The sequence below is a fragment of the Myotis myotis genome, unplaced genomic scaffold, assembly GCF_014108235.1.
Source record: "Myotis myotis isolate mMyoMyo1 unplaced genomic scaffold, mMyoMyo1.p scaffold_m19_p_15, whole genome shotgun sequence".
Classification (NCBI taxonomy): Eukaryota; Metazoa; Chordata; class Mammalia; order Chiroptera; family Vespertilionidae; genus Myotis; species Myotis myotis.
The window spans coordinates 15,350,463-15,369,067 of NW_023416319.1; the positions used below are offsets into that span (position 1 = coordinate 15,350,463).

At 48.6% G+C, this 18,605-nt stretch overlaps 1 protein-coding gene across 5 annotated transcripts in view; it reads left to right on the top strand.

Annotated features, from left to right (window-relative positions):
- Positions 1-18,605, top strand: part of SH3PXD2A (SH3 and PX domains 2A) — a 212,677-nt gene that overhangs the window by 45,408 nt on the left and 148,664 nt on the right. For 4 of the 5 annotated variants that reach the window (XM_036336085.1, XM_036336083.1, XM_036336087.1 and 1 more), the window contains exon 2: positions 2,397-2,477. In XM_036336085.1, the coding sequence (XP_036191978.1) occupies positions 2,397-2,477 (81 nt within the window). Of the gene's footprint in view, positions 1-2,396; positions 2,478-15,376; positions 16,095-18,605 lie in introns of those variants that run through there. The other variant, XM_036336086.1, reaches the window with a different exon arrangement.

Sequence of the window (18,605 nt, forward strand, 5' to 3'; positions counted from 1 at the left end):
CCTCAATGGTTTCTGCAATGTATTGCATGAGCTATATGTTTACAGGATATAAAACACAGCATACCCTTATCTATTTATTATAATAATGGTCAATGGTTTATTTTGGGCTTGTGAGGATAGGCGTGGCCTTTTATTTTATGTTCTTTCTTATCAGGATCACATAAAACATGCCATAAATGCCCTTTCTCGGGCTGGTATCACTTGGCTCTATTTGCTTTGCTTTGTGGCCCTCTCCTTGGGTGCATTTCAGAACAAACACGCCACCCTGCACGAGGCTAACTCTGACTTAGGGGTTAGAGGGAAGAAGGGACTGTTTTCAGAGCTCACTTCCTTGGCTGTTAGTGGAGAAGCCAGACAGAAAGCCTCACACCCCTGTGTGCAAAACCCTGGCTGTGATCTGGATGTTTGTGTCCCTCCTCCAAGTCATACATTGAAGCCCTAGTCCCCAGTGTGATGGTATTGAGCTGGGGCCTGTGGGGTGATTAGGTTTCGATGAGGTCATGAGGGTGGAGCCTCAATGCTGGGATTAGTGCATTTATAAGAAGAGGAAGAGACCAGCGCCCCTTCCCTCCACCATGTGAGGGCACAGCAAGAAGGCAGCCATCTGCAAGCCAGAAAGTGGGTCCTCACCAGGGACCTTGATCTAGGACTTCCCGCCTCCATAACTGTGAGAATAAATGTTTGTAGCTTAGGCGGTCCTGTAGATGGTATTTTGTTATAGCAGCCCAAGCAGACTAAGACAGCCCTTCTTCATGGTGATGTCAGCTACCCTGATGCCAAAGTGTCTAAATGCTGTTCCTCTTTGCTAACATTCCTTCCTTCTCACAGGGGCTGAGACCCCCAGCTTCTCTGCCCACTTTGTTCTCCTCATTCGTAGAGTCCCCCCAGACGACTGATTCAGAATTGCTAGACCAGTGATGGTGAACCTTTTGAGCTCGGTGTGTCAGCATTTTGAAAAACCCTAACTTAACTCTGGTGCCGTGTCACATATAGACATTTTTTGATATTTGCAACCATAGTAAAACAAAGATGTATATTTTTGATATTTATTTTATATATTTAAATGCTATTTAGCAAAGAAAAGTCAACCAAAAAAATGAGTTCGCGTGTCACCTCTGACACGCGTGTCATAGGTTCACCATCACTGTGCTAGACAGAGGCCTGGGAATATGAGTTTGTATTAAGCTCCCAGGTGATTTTCATTCTGCAGAGCAGCCTTGAGGTTGTGTGAGAGGATCCCCTCCCTCTAATTGACACCTCTCCCAGGAGGGTGTGCAGTTTGGTGTGGGTTCTGGTAAAAGGGAAAAAAATGGTGAGAGCAGAAGCCAGATTGTGTGGGCAGGGGACTTTCTCTCCTCCAGCCACCTCCCTAGGCAAGGAAGCCTTCCAGAGCCGCCTGAGGCAGTGGCCTTGGAGAGCCTGACTGAACTTGGGAACTGAGGAGACATTGGAAATGGAGTCCTGAAATACCGTCATCTCTGAAAAGTTTACCCATCTTCCATGCGCCAACATCTCTCCTGCAAATCCACTTGTCATCCGGAGTGTCAGCTTGGTCGTTCAACAGAGCAGAATGTTTTCTGAGTGCCCGTGCTGCGCCAGGCTGAAATGCACTGAGCTAAGACTTAGGGGTAGAGAGGAGTCGCAGGTCTGAAATGCTGTGGTCTCCTGAGTGGTTTTCCAAGCGAGTTCTGAGAATCAACTGTGGCAGAATACCCCGGGGCGGTTTGTTAAAACTATCGATGCCCGATTGCAACAAACGTACCACTGTTGCGGGGGTGTTCATAATGGGAGAGACTGTGCCTGGTGGGGGCCGTATGGGAACGCTGTACTTTCTACTCAATTTTGCTGTGAACCTAAAACTACTGTTTAAAAATAAAGTTTTAGAAAATAAAATGTAAATGCCCGAGGCCCCCCCCCTCCAAACCCAAGTTTACTCATGTAGAATTTCAGAGAGGGGTGGGCTGGCACCTGCAACTGTGAAAGGCCCCTTACAGACTCTCATTCACCCCAAAGCTTGAGAACCAGTGGAAATTAGCTACTTAAAAAATGTTTAACAACTCCAATTTTCTGTTCATTGTATAAAGTACATATACTAGTAAATGAAAACAAGGAAATTAAAACCACCTGTAATTCTATTCTCCTAAGATAATCATCCTTAGCATTTTATTGATTAGGAACTGAGAATGTGTGTTAGATGTGTGTGTGTCTGTGTGTATATTTAGACATGTGTGTGTAGCATTGATATGTACCTGACACCGCACTGGGCTCTGGGGACAGAGGTGAGAAAAAGAATGGTTCTGACTACGGAGCACCCACAGTCATGTTAAATGGTGCCCAGTACCACTTGAAGCCCGGCCTTAGTCACCCACTCACCTGCTCTTACTTTGACCCCACAGGTATACATCATCAACGTGACCTGGTCGGACTCCACGTCTCAGACCATCTACCGGAGGTACAGCAAGTTCTTTGACCTGCAGGTGAGTTGGTCTGAGCTCAAATTGTGCCCAGTTCTCTCTGTGGCCCTAGTTTCTGGTGGGCTGGCCTCTCCCATGTTCTCACTCATCTGGAGAACCCCCACAGAGCTCAGGTCAGAGCAGAGGGACAGATGCGGGAACCTGGATGGTCGAGCTGGACTTGGCTCAGTTTAGGGCACTGCAGGTCAGGGGTCCTCAAACTACGGCCTGCGGGCCACATGCAAATACAAATATTGTATTTGTTCCCGTTTTGTTTTTTTACTTCAAAATAAGATATGTGCAGCGTGCATAGGAATTTGTTCATAGTTTTTTTTTTAAACTATAGTCTGGCCCTCCAACGGTCTGAGGGATAGTGAACTGGCCCCCTGTTTAAAAAGTTTGAGGACCCCTGCTGCAGGCAAATACTTGGGGCTTTGTTGACTTCATCAGATGGTCTTAGCAGTCATGCTTTGTCACCCTTCTTTGCCTGGCTGGTAGGAATGAGGGTGGAGAGGCAGGAAGATGGCTGTGAGTGCTGTGTACATGAGCAGACATGTCTATAAACATCCAGGGTGAGACACAAGCCACCACATCATTGAAGGCAAAGAAAAGCAAACATACAGAAAAGACCGAAACTGAAAACAAGCAATTTCTTGAACTACAGGCACAAACTGAGCATACCACTGTGTCTGTCTAACCGAGTAAGGTTCTGCTGTCCTATTTGTACATGTGGACAGTATGTGTGTCTCTAATATACACAGGTGTGTTCACACAAGGATGCTGATATGGATCCCACAGATCCATTGCAAACACCTCCCTTGATGCCAACTAATCTGGTTAGGCCTCTTTGGGTTACAAGTGATAGTTTTACACTCATATTAACTTAGACAAAAAGGAGACTTGGTTGGAAGGATATACCAGAGAAATTTATGCAGTAAAGAGGCAACTTGAGGCAGTGGCTCTAAGGAACACCTGAAACCAGGGTTACCCTCCCTCTGTCTTATCTCTGCTTCTCTCTGAGCACTGTCTTTATCTTCTGTTACCTCATATCCTGTCAACAGCTCTTGAATTTCATATCTTGTGATTCCCAACAGCAGAGAGAGACTGTCTTCCACATCCAAATTGAAAAATTCCAGGAAAGAAGCTGATTGGCCCAACTTGGTCAGATGCCCTCTCTGGACCAATTAATATGGCTGAGGAGGTAGAGGGTCATGTAGCACAGATGTGGCCACTAGAAGGCCCACCCTTATATATGGCATAGGCTCCAGACAAAGCAGAATCATTGTGAAGTGAGCAGCCACCCTTCCCATATAAGGAAGGGAAAGCTGCAAGATTCTAGATTCTTCCTCAGGCCTCTGAGCCTAGTTTAGACCAATAAAAACACAAAGGAGATACCCATCCCTGGCCCTCACGACCAATGTCTATTCCTTTCTTTGTAGGCTCTTAGTGATGAGTCATCTTGGAAAGGCCAGGCTTGCATATTTGCCCCCAAGTACCTGATTTTATCCCATTGTCCTTATTATATAACCTATGAGGAGAGCCAGCTTCCTATATTACAAATCTTCTCTTAATCCACCAATATGGGATTGAATATCCCATTGAAAGTGGATTGAAAGCCACTCCTTACCCTCCTGCCTTCTTCCTCTTCCCTCCTCAGTTCCTGTCCAATCTTCTTGGATCCTTCCGGCATAAACTGGTGGGATTTGCTGATACCCCATCAATGGGTGTAGTGTGCTAGACAGGAAATGATAACTTAGTTGGGGGAGAGGGAACCCTGAAAGGACTCATTGATGAGCCGGAGGGTCTGAGAGTCAGCAGAAACTCTCAAACAGAACTTTTCTTCCCTTTCTCTGTTCTGTTCCCCAACCCCCTTCCTAGTTACAGAATCTAACAAGAAAGGAATGCTGCTGCCCCAACTTCTCCCTGGCCTGGAGGCTCATTTCCTGTGTCGTGAGAGGACACATGGCATGAAGTGGCTTGTGTGATGTGCTGGCCCTAGCCATGGGCATGGCCAGGCCTGCACACTTGTGTCATCGTCACCTTGTAGTTGCAGTTGGAGGAGGGTTTGGGATGGTTCTTTGGAATTTAACCTTTGAGCCAAGCATAGCATCTTCGTGAACCCATTTTACAAAACTCGTGGCATGATGACTTAGTGGCGTGCATTTGGGAAAACCTTTCTTATTTATGAGGGCCACTGATTTTATTATGGTAGCTCCTATAGAGGAAGGACACATGGCATTGCTAACTCTGTCTCTGGTCACTCGTGGCTCTCGGAATTCAGTTTTCTGAGAGGCCGTATAAGAGAATGACTTAAAGCTTAGTTACTGGGGACACATTGCCTGGGACTGGTTTCTGGTTCTGTCACTGTGTAATTCCAGACAGGTTCCATAACTCCTCTAGGCTCTATTTTCTCATCTGTAGAATGAAGATTCAAGTAGTACCCACCCAGTAGGGTTATTGGGAGAATTAAATGAGCAAGTCCACATTTTCCCTGACATGTGGTTGTCTATAGTGAGTTACCCACTAGGTTGACTAGTGGTATTAGCAGAAGACAAGGATGCTGGGCTGCAGGTGAATGGACCGTTGCTTGCTTGTTTCCCCTCCTTGGCTCCACTTTGTGCTGAAGAGTCGCTTTGTGCCCTGGCCTGTGCCAGTGTTCAGAGTCCTGTGAGCCACAGGCTCTCTCTGGAGCTGGCCACAGGGGCAGGACAGGAGTGTGTTGGGAGTTGGATGTGGCTCCCAGGTGGCTGTCCTCAGAATGGCTTTGCTCCTTCCATTTTTGGTGGAGCCCCACCTTGGAACCCGGCAAATCCTGGACTGACTAAGGCAGCCTGGGGGAAGCTGCTAAGCTGGCTTTACCAACTCATGGTTCTGGGCCTTCAGGGGACCACAGATCTCTTTGTGAATCTGGTGGATCTCCCCAGAAAAAGAGTGTGTATGTACATCTTCACTTACAGTGTCAGTCCACCCTGCTTGGACGCCTGGTGAAGAACCACTGAGCTGCACACACATCTTGTACTACTGGAGCACCATTTGGCATTTGGGGGTTTATGCACAGTATTCGAGTAGTAGCAGTGGAACTGAATACCCCTTTGAGGGACACCTAGGTCACCTCCCTCCCACAACTTGATTTCCCTGTCCCCCGTGTGGGTCTTCCCACACTTGCCTCTCTTATTTATCCCTCTTTAAACATTATCTTTTGCTCCTGGTGGCCCTGGGCCCCCAACTTTCTTTCTTTTTTAAAAATTATTTTTTATTGATTTCAGAGAGGAAGGGAGAGGGAGAGAGATAGAAACATCAATGATGAGAGAGAATCATTGATTGGTTGCCTCCTGTACGACCCCTCCTGGGGACTGAGCCCGCAACCCAGACATGTGCCTTTGACCGGAATCAAACCTGGGACCCTGCCCTAACTGGTTTGGCTCAGTGGATAGAGCGTCAGCCTACGGACTGAAGGGTCCCAGGTTTGATTCCGGTCAAGGACATGTACCTTGATTGTGGGTACATCCCAGTAGGGGGTGTGCAGGAGGCAGCTGATCAATGTTTCTCTCTCATCGATGTTTCTAACTCTCTATCCCTCTCCCTTACTCTCTGTAAAAAATAAAATATATATACGTATATAAAAAAAACCCCAAAAAACCTGGGACCCTGTTTACTGAGCCAGAGCTGGGCTAGGGCCCAGCTTTCTAATGGAACCCGGGAGTCATGTGCAAAGTGATACCAAGTGGCCCTGACCTCCTCTGGCACTGGACCAAAGGCTGTGGGGCGTGTGCAGACCCAGTTCCACTTGGAATAAATAGCACAGGTACCTCCAGTGTCCTTTTCCCTCTGTGGGCAAACCTGGAGAGGACTGCCATGCCCTGCCCTTCACACGCCACAGCCAGGTAGCATTTGAAGGATGCTATTTCTCCATCTCTCTCCACTGCAGCATCCACCTCTACACAGCCCCCATGTCTCCACCCTACATATTCCCCTTCTACCCCCACCAGTCACACTTTTCTTTTTTTAAGTCCTCACCTGAGGCTATTTTCCCATTGATTTTTAAAAAATCTTTATTGTTGAAAGTATTCATGTGTCCCCCTTTCCCTCCTCCTCCGTTAACCCCCTCCATCCACTGATTTTTAGAGAGTGGAAGAAAGGGAACAGAGAGAAATATCTATGTGGAAAAAACACATTGATTGGTTGCCTTCTGCTTGCGCCCCAACCAGGGCCTGGGCCAGGGAGGAGCCTGCAACCTAGGTATGTGCCCTTGACCGGAATCGAACCCAGGACCCTTCGGTTCGCAGATTGACGCTCTGTCCACTGAGCCAAACCGGCTAGGGCACACTCCTTTTTATCTGGTGATTCGGATTACCAGATAAATACAAGATGTTCAATTAATTTTGAATTTTAGATAAACAATGAATACTTTTTTTTTTTTTTTTAGTACAAGTTTATCCCAAATATTGCATGGGACATACTTATGCTAAAAAAGTTGTTCATTGTTTATCTGAAATTCAAATTTCATTGTGTGTCCTGTGTTTTCACTTGCTAAATCTGGCAGTATTACTGTGGCTGTGAGTGGTGTGTGTGTGTTGGGTGGCGAGGGGGTGGGGGGAGAATGCAAAGAGGTTGGCTTGGGGTAAGAGTGAACTGACCTATGCCAAGGCCTCCAACATAGGCTGAGGAACACTCAGAAGGACAAAGTCCCTACCTTTAGGAGTCCATATCTTGTGGGGAAAGTAGGCTTTGCGCAATTGAGTCACTGTAGATGAAATAAATAATGGATTGAGATATAAGCCACATGCTATGGAATGAAGAGGAGGGAAAGAGCATTTTCTTGGGCAGGGGGAACAAAGAAGATGTCCATGTGTTTTTAAAATATATATATATTTTTTATTGATTTCAGAGAGGAAGGGAGAGGGAAAGAGAGATAGAAACATCAATGAGAGAGAATCATCCATTGGTTGCCTCCTGCACACCCCCTACTGGGGATTGAGCCCGAAACCTGGGCATGTGTGCTGACAGGGAACTGAACCATGACCTCCTGGTTCATAGGTCAACACTCAACCGCTGAACCACACTGGCCAGGTCCATATGGTTTTGATTGGTGACAGCAGCCTGGAGTGATATAGCCACACACCTCCATCCAGTTTGGGGAAAGTTGGTTGTTTTTTTGGAATTATAGTTATCAGGATAAAGTGTGTTCCTAATTTATTTCTTTGTTTATTCATTTATGCCTGCTTCCTTCTGTCTGTCCATTTATTCATCTATCCTCAATCTGTCCAATCTTAAGAGCCTTACTTCTGTGTCCCAGGCAGTATGCCAGGATTTGGAGATTTATTGATGAGCCAGAGCAGATCTGGTTACTGCTTTTATGGGACTTATAGCTTAGTGAGGCAAGACAGATTTTATTGAAAATACGTATATTCTTTTATACTATTCCAAACGCTACAAATAAAAGTACCAGAGACATACTATAGGGAAACCTTATCCTGTGGGATCAGGGCAGGCTTCCCTGAAGAAGTAAGTTTTATCTGACAGATCAGTAAGTTATTTTATCTTATTTTATTTTGGGGATCAGGGAAGCTTTTATGCTTCTAATGGAAGCAAGACTTTCTCCCCAGACAGATGCATGAATATACATACACAGTTCTAATAGCCTTTCGGTCATTCACACCCTCTGAAATCCTTCCATGGGCACCAGGGTAAGACTTTCTAATCGGATAAGGCCCTCTACTTGGTCCCAACCCTTCTTTTTTTTTTTAATATATTTTATTGATTTTTTTACAGAGAGGAAGGGAGAGGGATAGAGAGTTAGAAACATCGATGAGAGAGAAACATCGATCAGCTGCCTCCTGCACACTACCCACTGGGGATGCGCCCGCAACCAAGGCACATGCCCTTGCCCGGAATCGAACCTGGGACACCTTTTTTAAAAAAATATATATTTTATTGATTTTTTACAGAGAGGAAGGGAGAGAGATAGTTAGAAACATCAATCAGCTGCCTCCTGCACATCCCCCACTGGGGAAGTGCCCGCAACCCAGGTACATGCCCTTGACCGGAATCGAACCTGGGACCTTTCAGTCCACAGGCTGACGCTCTATCCACTGAGCCAAACCGGTTTCTGCAGAACCTGGGACCCTTGAGTCCGCAGGCCGACGCTCCATCCACTGAGCCAAACTGGTCAGGGCCCAACCCTTCTTTTCTCCCCATATCTACTGCCTTGAGCCTTCAGACCCAGTGATTCTGTCTCCTCCACACACAGGGGCTGCTCACTGAACCCAGCTCCTCTTCCCGCCCACTGGGAGGTGCTGGCGATGGAGGCTTTAGGCCTTTGTCTCCGATGCAGTAGCCACCAGCCACATGCAGCTATTTGAGTTTAAATTTAAAATATTAAAAATTAAAATTTAAATATTAAGTTTAATTCATTTTAATAAGATTAAATTTAGTTTCTTGGTCACACTTGCTACATTGCAAGTGCTCAGTAGCTACAGTGACTAGTGGCTAGGTATTGAGCAAGCACAGAACATTTCTGTCATCCCAGAAAGCTGTATAAGACTGTGCTGCTTTAGACCATGTGGGACACACACAGGCTTGATCTGGCCTTATGTTCTTTTGGAAACCAGCTCAGTCACTAGAAAGGGCTTCTAAGGTCGTTTTAGGTGTCAAGTTGAGGACAGGGAGAGGAGAGGTTCTTGGTCTTCAAGTGGAAATTGGTCTTCAAGCTGGCCAGGACAAGGCCTGATGTTGAAGCCTGTTTGGCTATAAAGAGCTTAGATTACTTGGAGGAGCAGTTAAGGAGAGAAGGAGGAGGGCAAAGGGCCACGGATGCTCTTCAGTTGCCTTCTCACTGGCAGCTGGACCACATTTCCAGCCTCTCTACATTTCCTTGCACAGCTCCCTCACTGTTAAGTATCTCCCCCAAGGCCTGGCCCCACCGGGAAGGACCGGAAGGCTCCATTGAAGGTTGTTTCACAATCTGACCTACAAGGCAATTACTGCATCAGTAATTACTCTGCAAACATTGGCTCTATGGTGCTGCTGGCCCTTTAGTCTGAACTCCGGCCAGTGAGTGCACAGGGTCAATATTTGATCAGAGACAGGAGAGGCCCTTGAGCTCCCCCCACACAGCTTGGCAGATGGAGTCAAGAAGGTTGTTTAAGTTTGCTTATTGGCTCTAAAGAACTTAACCTTTCCTGAAGAGCTTTTCTCTCTCTTCCTTAGTCATCTCTCCGGACTCTGCACCCGTTACCCCACCCAGGGTCACACTCACTTCCCAGCTCTCAAATAGCAGGGCGAACAAATTATAATCCCAAATCACTAGTAACTGGCCTTGAAATGGATGTGTGGGCACGGTATGATGTCACTTGTGGAGAGTTATAGGATCACTGCATTTTTAAAATTAGAAGAGTTCTATCCCAAGCCCCTCACTTTACACGTAAAAATCTGTGTTGATTTTTCTATGTATCAAATTTATATGAGCTTTAATTTGGTTTGATGACCAGAGCATACTTCAGCTGAAGTCAAACTGGGGTGATCCTGGTGTGTGCCAGGGATCAACCTGAGAGTAGAAAATAGGGTGAGTGGGGAGTATCTCTCCTGCAGGCTCTGTCTTTTAAACATCGAGGCAAACTCTGTGTTGTTTGAGATCATTGACCCTAGACCAGTGGTCGGCAAACTCATTAGTCAACAGAGCCAAATATCAACAGTACAACTGTTGAAATTTCTTTTGAGAGCCAAATTTTTTAAACTTAAACTATATAGGTAGGTACATTGTTATTAACTTAATTAGGGTACTCCTAAGCTCGCCTTTGTTAAAAACGTCCTCAATCTAATTGAGGTACATTCGCTGAGGTCGACCCCTTCCAACTCTCCCATCCACACTCGTCTTGTATACTTGTTTCGTCTATCTTTTGTCACCCGCGAGCGATTTGTGGACGCAACTAGCACTAACCACTGCACAATGAGACTGCTGACTGACTGACTGACTCAACTCATGCATGAATCACATGCGCCTTCCCCCCCACCCCCCCAGCGCTGCGTATCCCGTGGCCCGCCTGCCCACGACTCCCGTCGCCCGACTGGCCGACACCCCCCACTTCTTCTAACGCCACTTCTTCAAAATAGACTCGCCCAGGCCGGAAACCGACTTCTGCGCATGGGCCACGAAGTTTCAATCGCACTGTATGTGCACGCCTGCACGTGGTATTTTGTGGAAGAGCCACACTCAAGGGGCCAAAGAGCCACATGTGGCTCGCGAGCCGTGGTTTGCCGACCACTGCCCTAGACTAATGGCAAGGGGACCAAAGCCTAGGGCGGTAACTTGCCAAGTTCTAAGAACAGTTTTGGACCAAGCATTCTAGGTCAGTGGTTCTCAACCTTCCTAATGCTGCGACCCTTTAATACAGTTCCTCATGTTGTGGTGACCCCCAACCATAAAATTATTTTCGTTGCTACTTCATAACTGTAATTTTGCTACTGTTATGAATCGTAATGTAAATATCTGATATGCAGGATGTATTTTCATTGTTACAAATTGAACATAATTAAAGCATAGTGATTAATCACAGAAACAATATGTAATTATATATGTGTTTTCTGATGGTCTTAGGCGACCCCTGTGAAAGGGTCATTCGACCCCCAAAGGGGTCGCGACCCACAGGTTGAGAACCGCTGTTCTAGAGAGTTCTGGTGCCTGATGTGGTAGTTCTAGCTCCAGCAGTGCAGTGACTCTGGGTCATTGTGATCGCTCACCCTGGACAGACAAGAATTTTGTCCTTGGCTGAGGTCAGTCACCACTCCCAGGAAGGCACAGAAAGCCATGTTGTTTGCCTGGTGAAAATGGGGGACAACTTCAGTGACCAGCTATAGAACTGGGGTATTCTCGTGCCGCCTTGTGCAATCTTCAAAACAAATGAGGTTGATCTCAATTTTGTGGATGAATCACCAAGAAATGTTAATGAATGTCTAATGTAAGCTTCAAAACAATATTTATAATATGATAGCAATTATGGAAAAACAAGATCTCTTTTGCAAGTACATATACAGCATAAATATATGAATATTTTTATTTATTTTTAAATATATTTTTATTGAGTTCAGAGAGGAAGGGAGAGGGAGAGAGACAGAAATATCAGTGATGAGAGAGAAACATTGATCGGCTGCCTCCTGCACACCCTCTACTGGGGATCAAGCCTGCAACCTGGGCACGTGCCTTGACAGGGAATCGAACCCAGGACCCTTCAGAACACAGGCCAGCACACTGTCCACTGAGCCAAACCAGCTAGGGCAGTATATGAATATTTTTAAAAGATCTGGAAGGATGCCCTCCAAATTGGTAATAGAGTTATCTCTGGAAGTGGTTTGAGGACATCAGAGGGAGAAAGGCCTCAGTCAGAGAGGAACCTTAGCCTTATGTGTAATGTGTTTTTTTAGAAAAGCAGAAACTCATATGTAATTTGCAACATTAATATTTAATAGTTAAAAAAATACCTATAAGGAGGTAGAGAAAGTGAGAGGTCTCAAATTAAGACTTGCCTCAGAACAAAGGACTCACACAGAGTCAAAATGAAGGTATGGACAAAAATGGATCTAGAGACATAGAAGCATTGAACAGACTGTCAAGCCAGGGAAGGCAGGGGAGGGTGGGTGGGTGGGAAGAGATCAACGAATGAACTTGTATACATATATGCATAACCCATGGACACAGACAGTAGGGTGGTGAGGGCCTGGTGGTGGGGGGCAGGGCAGGCTGGGAGAGGTCAATGGGGGGGGGGGGTGGGGAGAAAGGGGACATATGTAATACTTTCCACAATAAAGATTTTTAAAAAAGGACATATCTAACAAGAAAAAGAAAATGAAAATTATTGTTAAAATCATATTGCCTCATATTTCCTGAACCATCATTCTAGATCATTCCTATGGAATGTAACTGGTTAGAACCCATTACAGCAAACCCCAGGGGCCTGTCCATATTATCTTGTCAAACTGAAATCTCATATTCAAATGTTGCTCAGAACTCATGAACTGTGTGTTGGGCAAGAAGCAGTTGGGCAGTGGTTCTTGCATCATGCCATAGAATGATGCGTGGCCATAGAGTGCAGTGCTTACGGACAGGCACTCCAGGCCAGGGTGGTTAGGTTCCAAGACCAGCTCCAGCTCATGCTAACTGTATCTAACTTGGGGTGAGTTCTTTTTCTTTCTTTTTTTAAATATATATATATATATTTATTTAAGAGAGGAAGGGAGAGGGAGAAAGAAATAGAAACATCAATGATAAGAGAGAATCATTGATCGGCTGCTTCTTGCATGCTCCCCACTGGGGATCGAGCCCACAACCTGGGCATGTGCCCTGACTGGGAATTGAACCATGACATCCTGGTTCATAGGTTGATGCTCAACCACTGAGCCATGCCGGCCGGGCTGTGGTGAGTTCTTTAATCTCTCTGGGCCTGGGTTTTCTCATCTGTATTATGAGGGTAATAAAAAAAAAACAACCCTGCCTCATGGTAAGTTTTACAACCAGAAAAGCTCTTCAAAGTAGGTTAAGAATAAAATGAGACAACCCATATTAAGAAAGCACTTAGGGCCCAGCCGCAGTGGCTCAGTGGTTGAGTGGTGGCTCAGTGGTTGAGTGTTGACCTGTGGACCAGGATGTCATGGTTCAATTCCAGGTTGGTTTACATGCCCGGGTTGTGGGCTCGATCCCCAGAGGGGAGTGTGTAGGAGACAGCCGATCAATGATTCTCTCTCATCATTGATGTTTCTATCTCTCTCTTCCTCTCCCTTGCTCTCTGAAATCAATAAAAATATATTTTCAGAAAGAAAGAAAGAAAGAAAGAAAGAAAGAAAGAAAGAAAGAAAGAAAGAAAGACCTTAGAATTGTGACTGTCATGGGGACTTTAAATGGGAAAGCTGAAACCTCACCAGTTAGGCCTTTAGAACGTTAATGCCAAGAGAAAATAGCTGGACATCTCCCCTCCATCTTTGCCCCATTTATACAGACGTCACTTTCACCACAGAGCTCAGTCCGCCTCTAGGTCAGGGAGGCAAGTGGTGGTGTTTAGGGTTTTCCAGGTAAACACTGTCACCTCCAAAGGGTAATTATCAACCCACCTTTCTCCCAGCAACACTGTTAGGAAAACACTGCTTTTTAAAAATAAATTATTGGTCGACAGTGTTTCTTGATCTTGGAAAGAGGCCTCTTTCAGATTCCCGATGGAACACCGGGATTCAGGAGAGCCCTGTGGGCATTCCAGTAGCTCCTGGAAATTCCGTGGCAGGTTTCCCCTCCCCTGGGGAGCCGGCTCCTGCCTCAGCCACTCCCCTTCATCTGGTCCCTGTGGTCCAAGGGTGAACTCCAGCTTCGTCTTGTGTCTCCTCATTCCCCCTCCAGTAGGTTCTGGGCTGAGATGGACTGGGGGTGGGGGAGGGCTGTGTCTGTTCTCCAAGGAGTGTCAGGAGAGGAGGGCCTGGTACAATGGTATCTCCAGGCAGCTCAGGATGGAAAGCAGTTTACCACTAAGTTGGAATCCTGGGGTAACTCGGTGTGGTGTGCGGCTAGAACACATTAAAGGGTGTGTGTGTGTGTGTGTGTGTTTACTCCTCCCCCCCTCCATCCAAACAGACAGAGTTTGCATAGAGTTTGTATAGTGACCCCTTTTTGTGCATTTTCCCCCACCCCGAAGGTGTAGGAGCAACGTTGTACATGAGGGGCCTGGCAGGTCCAGAACAGATGGGAGGCACAGGAAGAGGGGTGATGGCCATGGGCAGAGTACACTGGGGAGGGCCTCCGCTCCTCTGCATAAAGGGAAATGGGCCCCAGAGAAGGGGGCAGCGCCCCTGAGAACCACCTTCGGTGGGGCCTGCCATCAGGAGAACTTTGCACTGGGCAGAGCCCCAGGTTTCAGAGAGGGGAGAGAAAGTCATCTGATACTCAGCCCAGAAATTAATCTTTTCCTGTGCAGATGAATTCTGGGTCTGTGCGCATCTTTTTAGGTACCTGTGTGCTTTTGACCAATGGTGTGTAGGTGGTCCAGGCTCGTGCCTCGAGGGAGTTCCTAAGTGACATACGGCCCAGTCAGACGAGACAGACCCCTCTTGTGCACCAGCAAGTCAGGAGTCATCTTTGCCCTTTGCCGGTCACTCAGCCTCTCCCTGGGGCGAGGGCCGGATTTTCTCCCAGTGGAGAAGCCCCTTTGTGGACACTGGGGAAAGTTGTAAGAGAAGCCAGAATGTCCTCTGGGTATTTAACCCTGGCACTGCTCATTGGCTGTGACCTCTGGGTGAAGTCCTGTGAGTGTGGGCATGGGGGCCGAGGGGACTGCCTGCTCCCAGTGACTGTCCTGTGGGGCTGACAAAAACATCACTTCAGGGAGAGATTAGCTGTCTGCAAACGTCACAACATGGGAGGTACATGCTTGCCAACCAGCGTTAACCACACCTGGGGAATCAGTGGAATTGTAAATTTTACAGGCAGAAGGCTCTTCGAGATTATCAGGCAGGAGGATGAGTCTCTAGCGTTCATACTGCCCATCTTCTCTCCTGCCCAGAACAGACATCACTGATTGATCATGGCACAGTCCCATCCCGTGCCCATGCAGATATTGTTCGTCGGTCATGAGCCCAATGGTCATCTCAGAATCTTTCTAAAAAAATAAAACGAATTAGTATCTTCAGGAAGACACTGCCCATCAGTTGGCAATGGCACCCTGAGCTGATACTTCTTTTTTTTTTTTAAAAAATATATTTTATTGATTTTTTACAGAGAGGAAGGGAGAGAGATAGAGAGTTAGAAACATCGATGAGAGAGAAACATCGATCAGCTGCCTCCTGCACATCTCCCACTGGGGATGTGCCCACAACCCAGGTACATGCCCTTGACCGGAATTGAACCCGGGACCCTTGAGTCCGCAGGCCGACGCTCTATCCACTGAGCCAAACTGGTTTCGGCTGAGCTGATACTTCTTGGCCACCCTCTGATGTAGTCCATTTCCTTTATTTGACAGAATGAGGCCCTAAGAGGAGAAGTGACTTGTCCAAATTCCAGGGCCAGCAAGTGACAGCAGGACTGGAACTCGGGCAGTCTAGCTTCTGGCCCATTCCAGTCTGGAGTGCTAGCCTCCCATGCTGAAGTCCTCTTTCTCTTTGTCCCTCTTGCATCATCGAGGGAGCTCCTATCGGGGGAGGGATCATCCACCCTCGGTGGGGAGGAGATACCTGTGCAGAGAGCACATTTCTCTCCAGCTCCTGCAAAGGTCGGGCAGAGCTCTCTCACAGGATCGGCTGCTTCCTGAAGCTTAGCCCATGTGTCCTGCCCGCCACCGCCCGCCTCTCTCTTTGGATAATAAGCCCCAGCTCTGCCAGAGGCAGCGTCTGAGTCAGGCCTCACCACCTGCATGACCGCCCAGAGCTGCACACCTTGTTTTCCCAGCATAAGGGTGTCATGTCAAGGTGTGTTTGAGTGTTACATTGGGAGGCTCTGGAGTGCGTCTGCAGCTTCAACCACCTCCCTCCTCCTCTGGTCCCAGGTTAGCTCTGCCCCTATCTACACCTCCTTGGATATTCAACAGGAAAGTTGGCTGGAAAGTGGGTGGGGGACAGTGTCCCCCTCCAAACTGGAGAATGGAGGGAAGGAAGACCTTCGGTGATGGCCAGGTGAGTGGAGTGCGTTTGTGTACATAGTACGTTCTTTGAAGCCTTCAGCTGTGACTAAGTCACTCCCTTCCTGCAAGAGGGAATTTCAAGCCACGTTGGAGGAGTGCCAGCTACATGCCTGGCACTGGGTTTGGTACTGGGGACCCTGAGAGGAAAAGTCAGGGCCGTCCTGGGGGGAAAAGCCACGCTGACAGCCTTGGCCTGAGCTGGACCCGCCCGGTGGTGGAAGAATCAGGGTGGAGGCACATAATGAGTGAGCCGCCCAAGGTGCAGACGGCTGCCATCAGGCCTGCGTGCCGGGGGCATCCCAGCCTGCTTCTGAGGCAGATCCTGGATGTGGGGCCTGGTGGTCTGGGCATCCTTGGAATCCCCATCCTCACAGTGGCCATGGTTGGTTTAGCTTTGACTCCCATGGAGCCAGGCATGTGGGACAGCCCAGGAACCTGGGCTGTGGATTGTTTGAGGGAAGAGTTTGTTCTTCCCTTTGTCAGGCAAACTGCCACCAGCTGGGTGACCCAGAGATCCAGCGGCAGGGATTCCCTTCACCAGCTGCCCGCCACCCAGCTGGACCTCAGCCCCCAGGTGATCACAGGGGCTGCGATTCCTGCACCTCAGGACATTCCCTCAGACCAGGCCATGGAGGACTTGTTGGCGAATTGACACTGTCTCCTTCAGATCCTCAACTTAGCTGAAGCCAGGGGAGATTTGTGATTTTTCTGAGACCCCCGGGCTGGGTGACAGCAGGCTCTCAGAAGAGCTGGTGGGGTTTCTGGTGCCAGCTTCCCGTTTCTGAGTGGGGCAGTGTCTCACAGTGATGGGAAGCTCAGACTTGTGGGTGTGCGTCTCACCTCTTACCAGCTGTGACCCTGGGCGATGACCTAACCTCCCAGAGCCTCAGCCTTCTCATTGTGAGATGGCTCTCGCTGCAGAAGCTGCCGAGAGTGGTGGTGAGATTTCTAGGAAGCAAGGCTCTGGAACCTTCCCCACCGAGCCAGGAGCATTATGAGGACGGTGGTCATTCCCGTTGTTGCCTCTGGTGGTTCCATGTGCAAGTATGTCTGTTCAGCCTGAACTAGGGGTAATTGTCCCAGCATGAAAGGGTCTTAGGCACCCTGCACTGCAGTAAATAAATGCTCCAGGGCTGGCCAGGAGACAGCCCGAAACCCAGGCCAGGGTTTGGCTCCGTCTGCTAATTAGGGAGCGTTTATCTGGTGCCCAGCAGAACAAAGTGGCCAGTTCAGCTACGCTGGAAGCCTGGGCTCAGTGCAGGCGGGGGGCTGGGGAGGAGGCTAGCAGTGGGGCTGGGGCAGGGGGGTTCTTGGGGCTAAATGGACCACATTCAGATATACCTTTAAAAAAAAAAACCCCAAACCAAACAGGAAGCATGAGGCTGGTGTATGGGCTGGAGTTGAGATGCCTGCAGAGAGGATGGTTCAGGCGCACAACAAGCGGCCATTCTTCCCGCTGAGACAGTGCCTGCTGGTCTCCCAAGGGGGCATCTCTGCTAAAGGCCGGCCTGTCTGGCTCCCCAAGGAGACGGGGCTGTTTGCCTCAGATTCCCAGGGCTCTGCTCCTCAACGTGGAGCCTTGTGAGGAGGAAGCCCTGGTGGGAGGGTGGGGGGGACCCCTCTGTGCTTGCTCCTTCGTCCTTCTTTGCTTTGGGGTGGGACCAAGATGCGAGAGGTGGACCGGGAGAGCGACACGTGTAGGAGGACTCAAACATGTGAGGGTCCGTCTTTTGTTTTATGTATTTTGGGGTGCAGCTGGGACACTGGGCTAGTTCAGAACACCTAGGGTTTTCGGCCGTGAAGTTCAGGTGGGGAAGGGTGGAGCCGCAGAGCCATCCTCCCTGCAAGTGGGGGGCAGGATCCAGTCCTGGCAGTCTGCTCTGGAACCCACTCACCAAACCCCTCCTGTCCATCGACAGTCGTAACTTGGGTGTGGCCCCTACCTCAGCCAGAGCACTGCAGAGGTGGCCTGGGGAGCCCTGGCACCTCGGAGAAGAGAGGGGTGCTTGCCCTCCCTCACCAGGAAGCCTTCCGAGCAGGCGGGGCTAGACTGGCTGCTGGGATGGATGCGCCCTGATCCCCTGCCCTGGCCCAAGAGGGTTGGGCTGGGCAGAGAGAGAGAAGGCGTCATTTCTGTGAGGATGTTCATCCTTCCCTCTGCTCTGAGTCTTGGATTCTCTCTGTGGTGCTCTCGCTGTCTCTTCCTTTCCCATTTTGCTACTTGTCTCTCTATATCTCCCCAAGGGTCTCTGAGTCCAGGCCTATCTCTGGGACCAGCGGTGGCCTTTCCCCAGCCTCTGTGGTGCTGGTATGTACGTCTTTGCCAGTCTGTGTCCTCTTGTCTGTCTCTCCCACTGGGAGCTGCCACATCCCGTGCAGGAGTCTGGGAGAAGGGTGTGTGGCAGCCTGACCTGGGCTATGTGGGAGTCACCGAAGGGCTTGGCAAGTCTGCACCCTCAAGGCAAAACCCTAAGCAGGGGAGGGGGCTGCCTCCCCTTCCCAG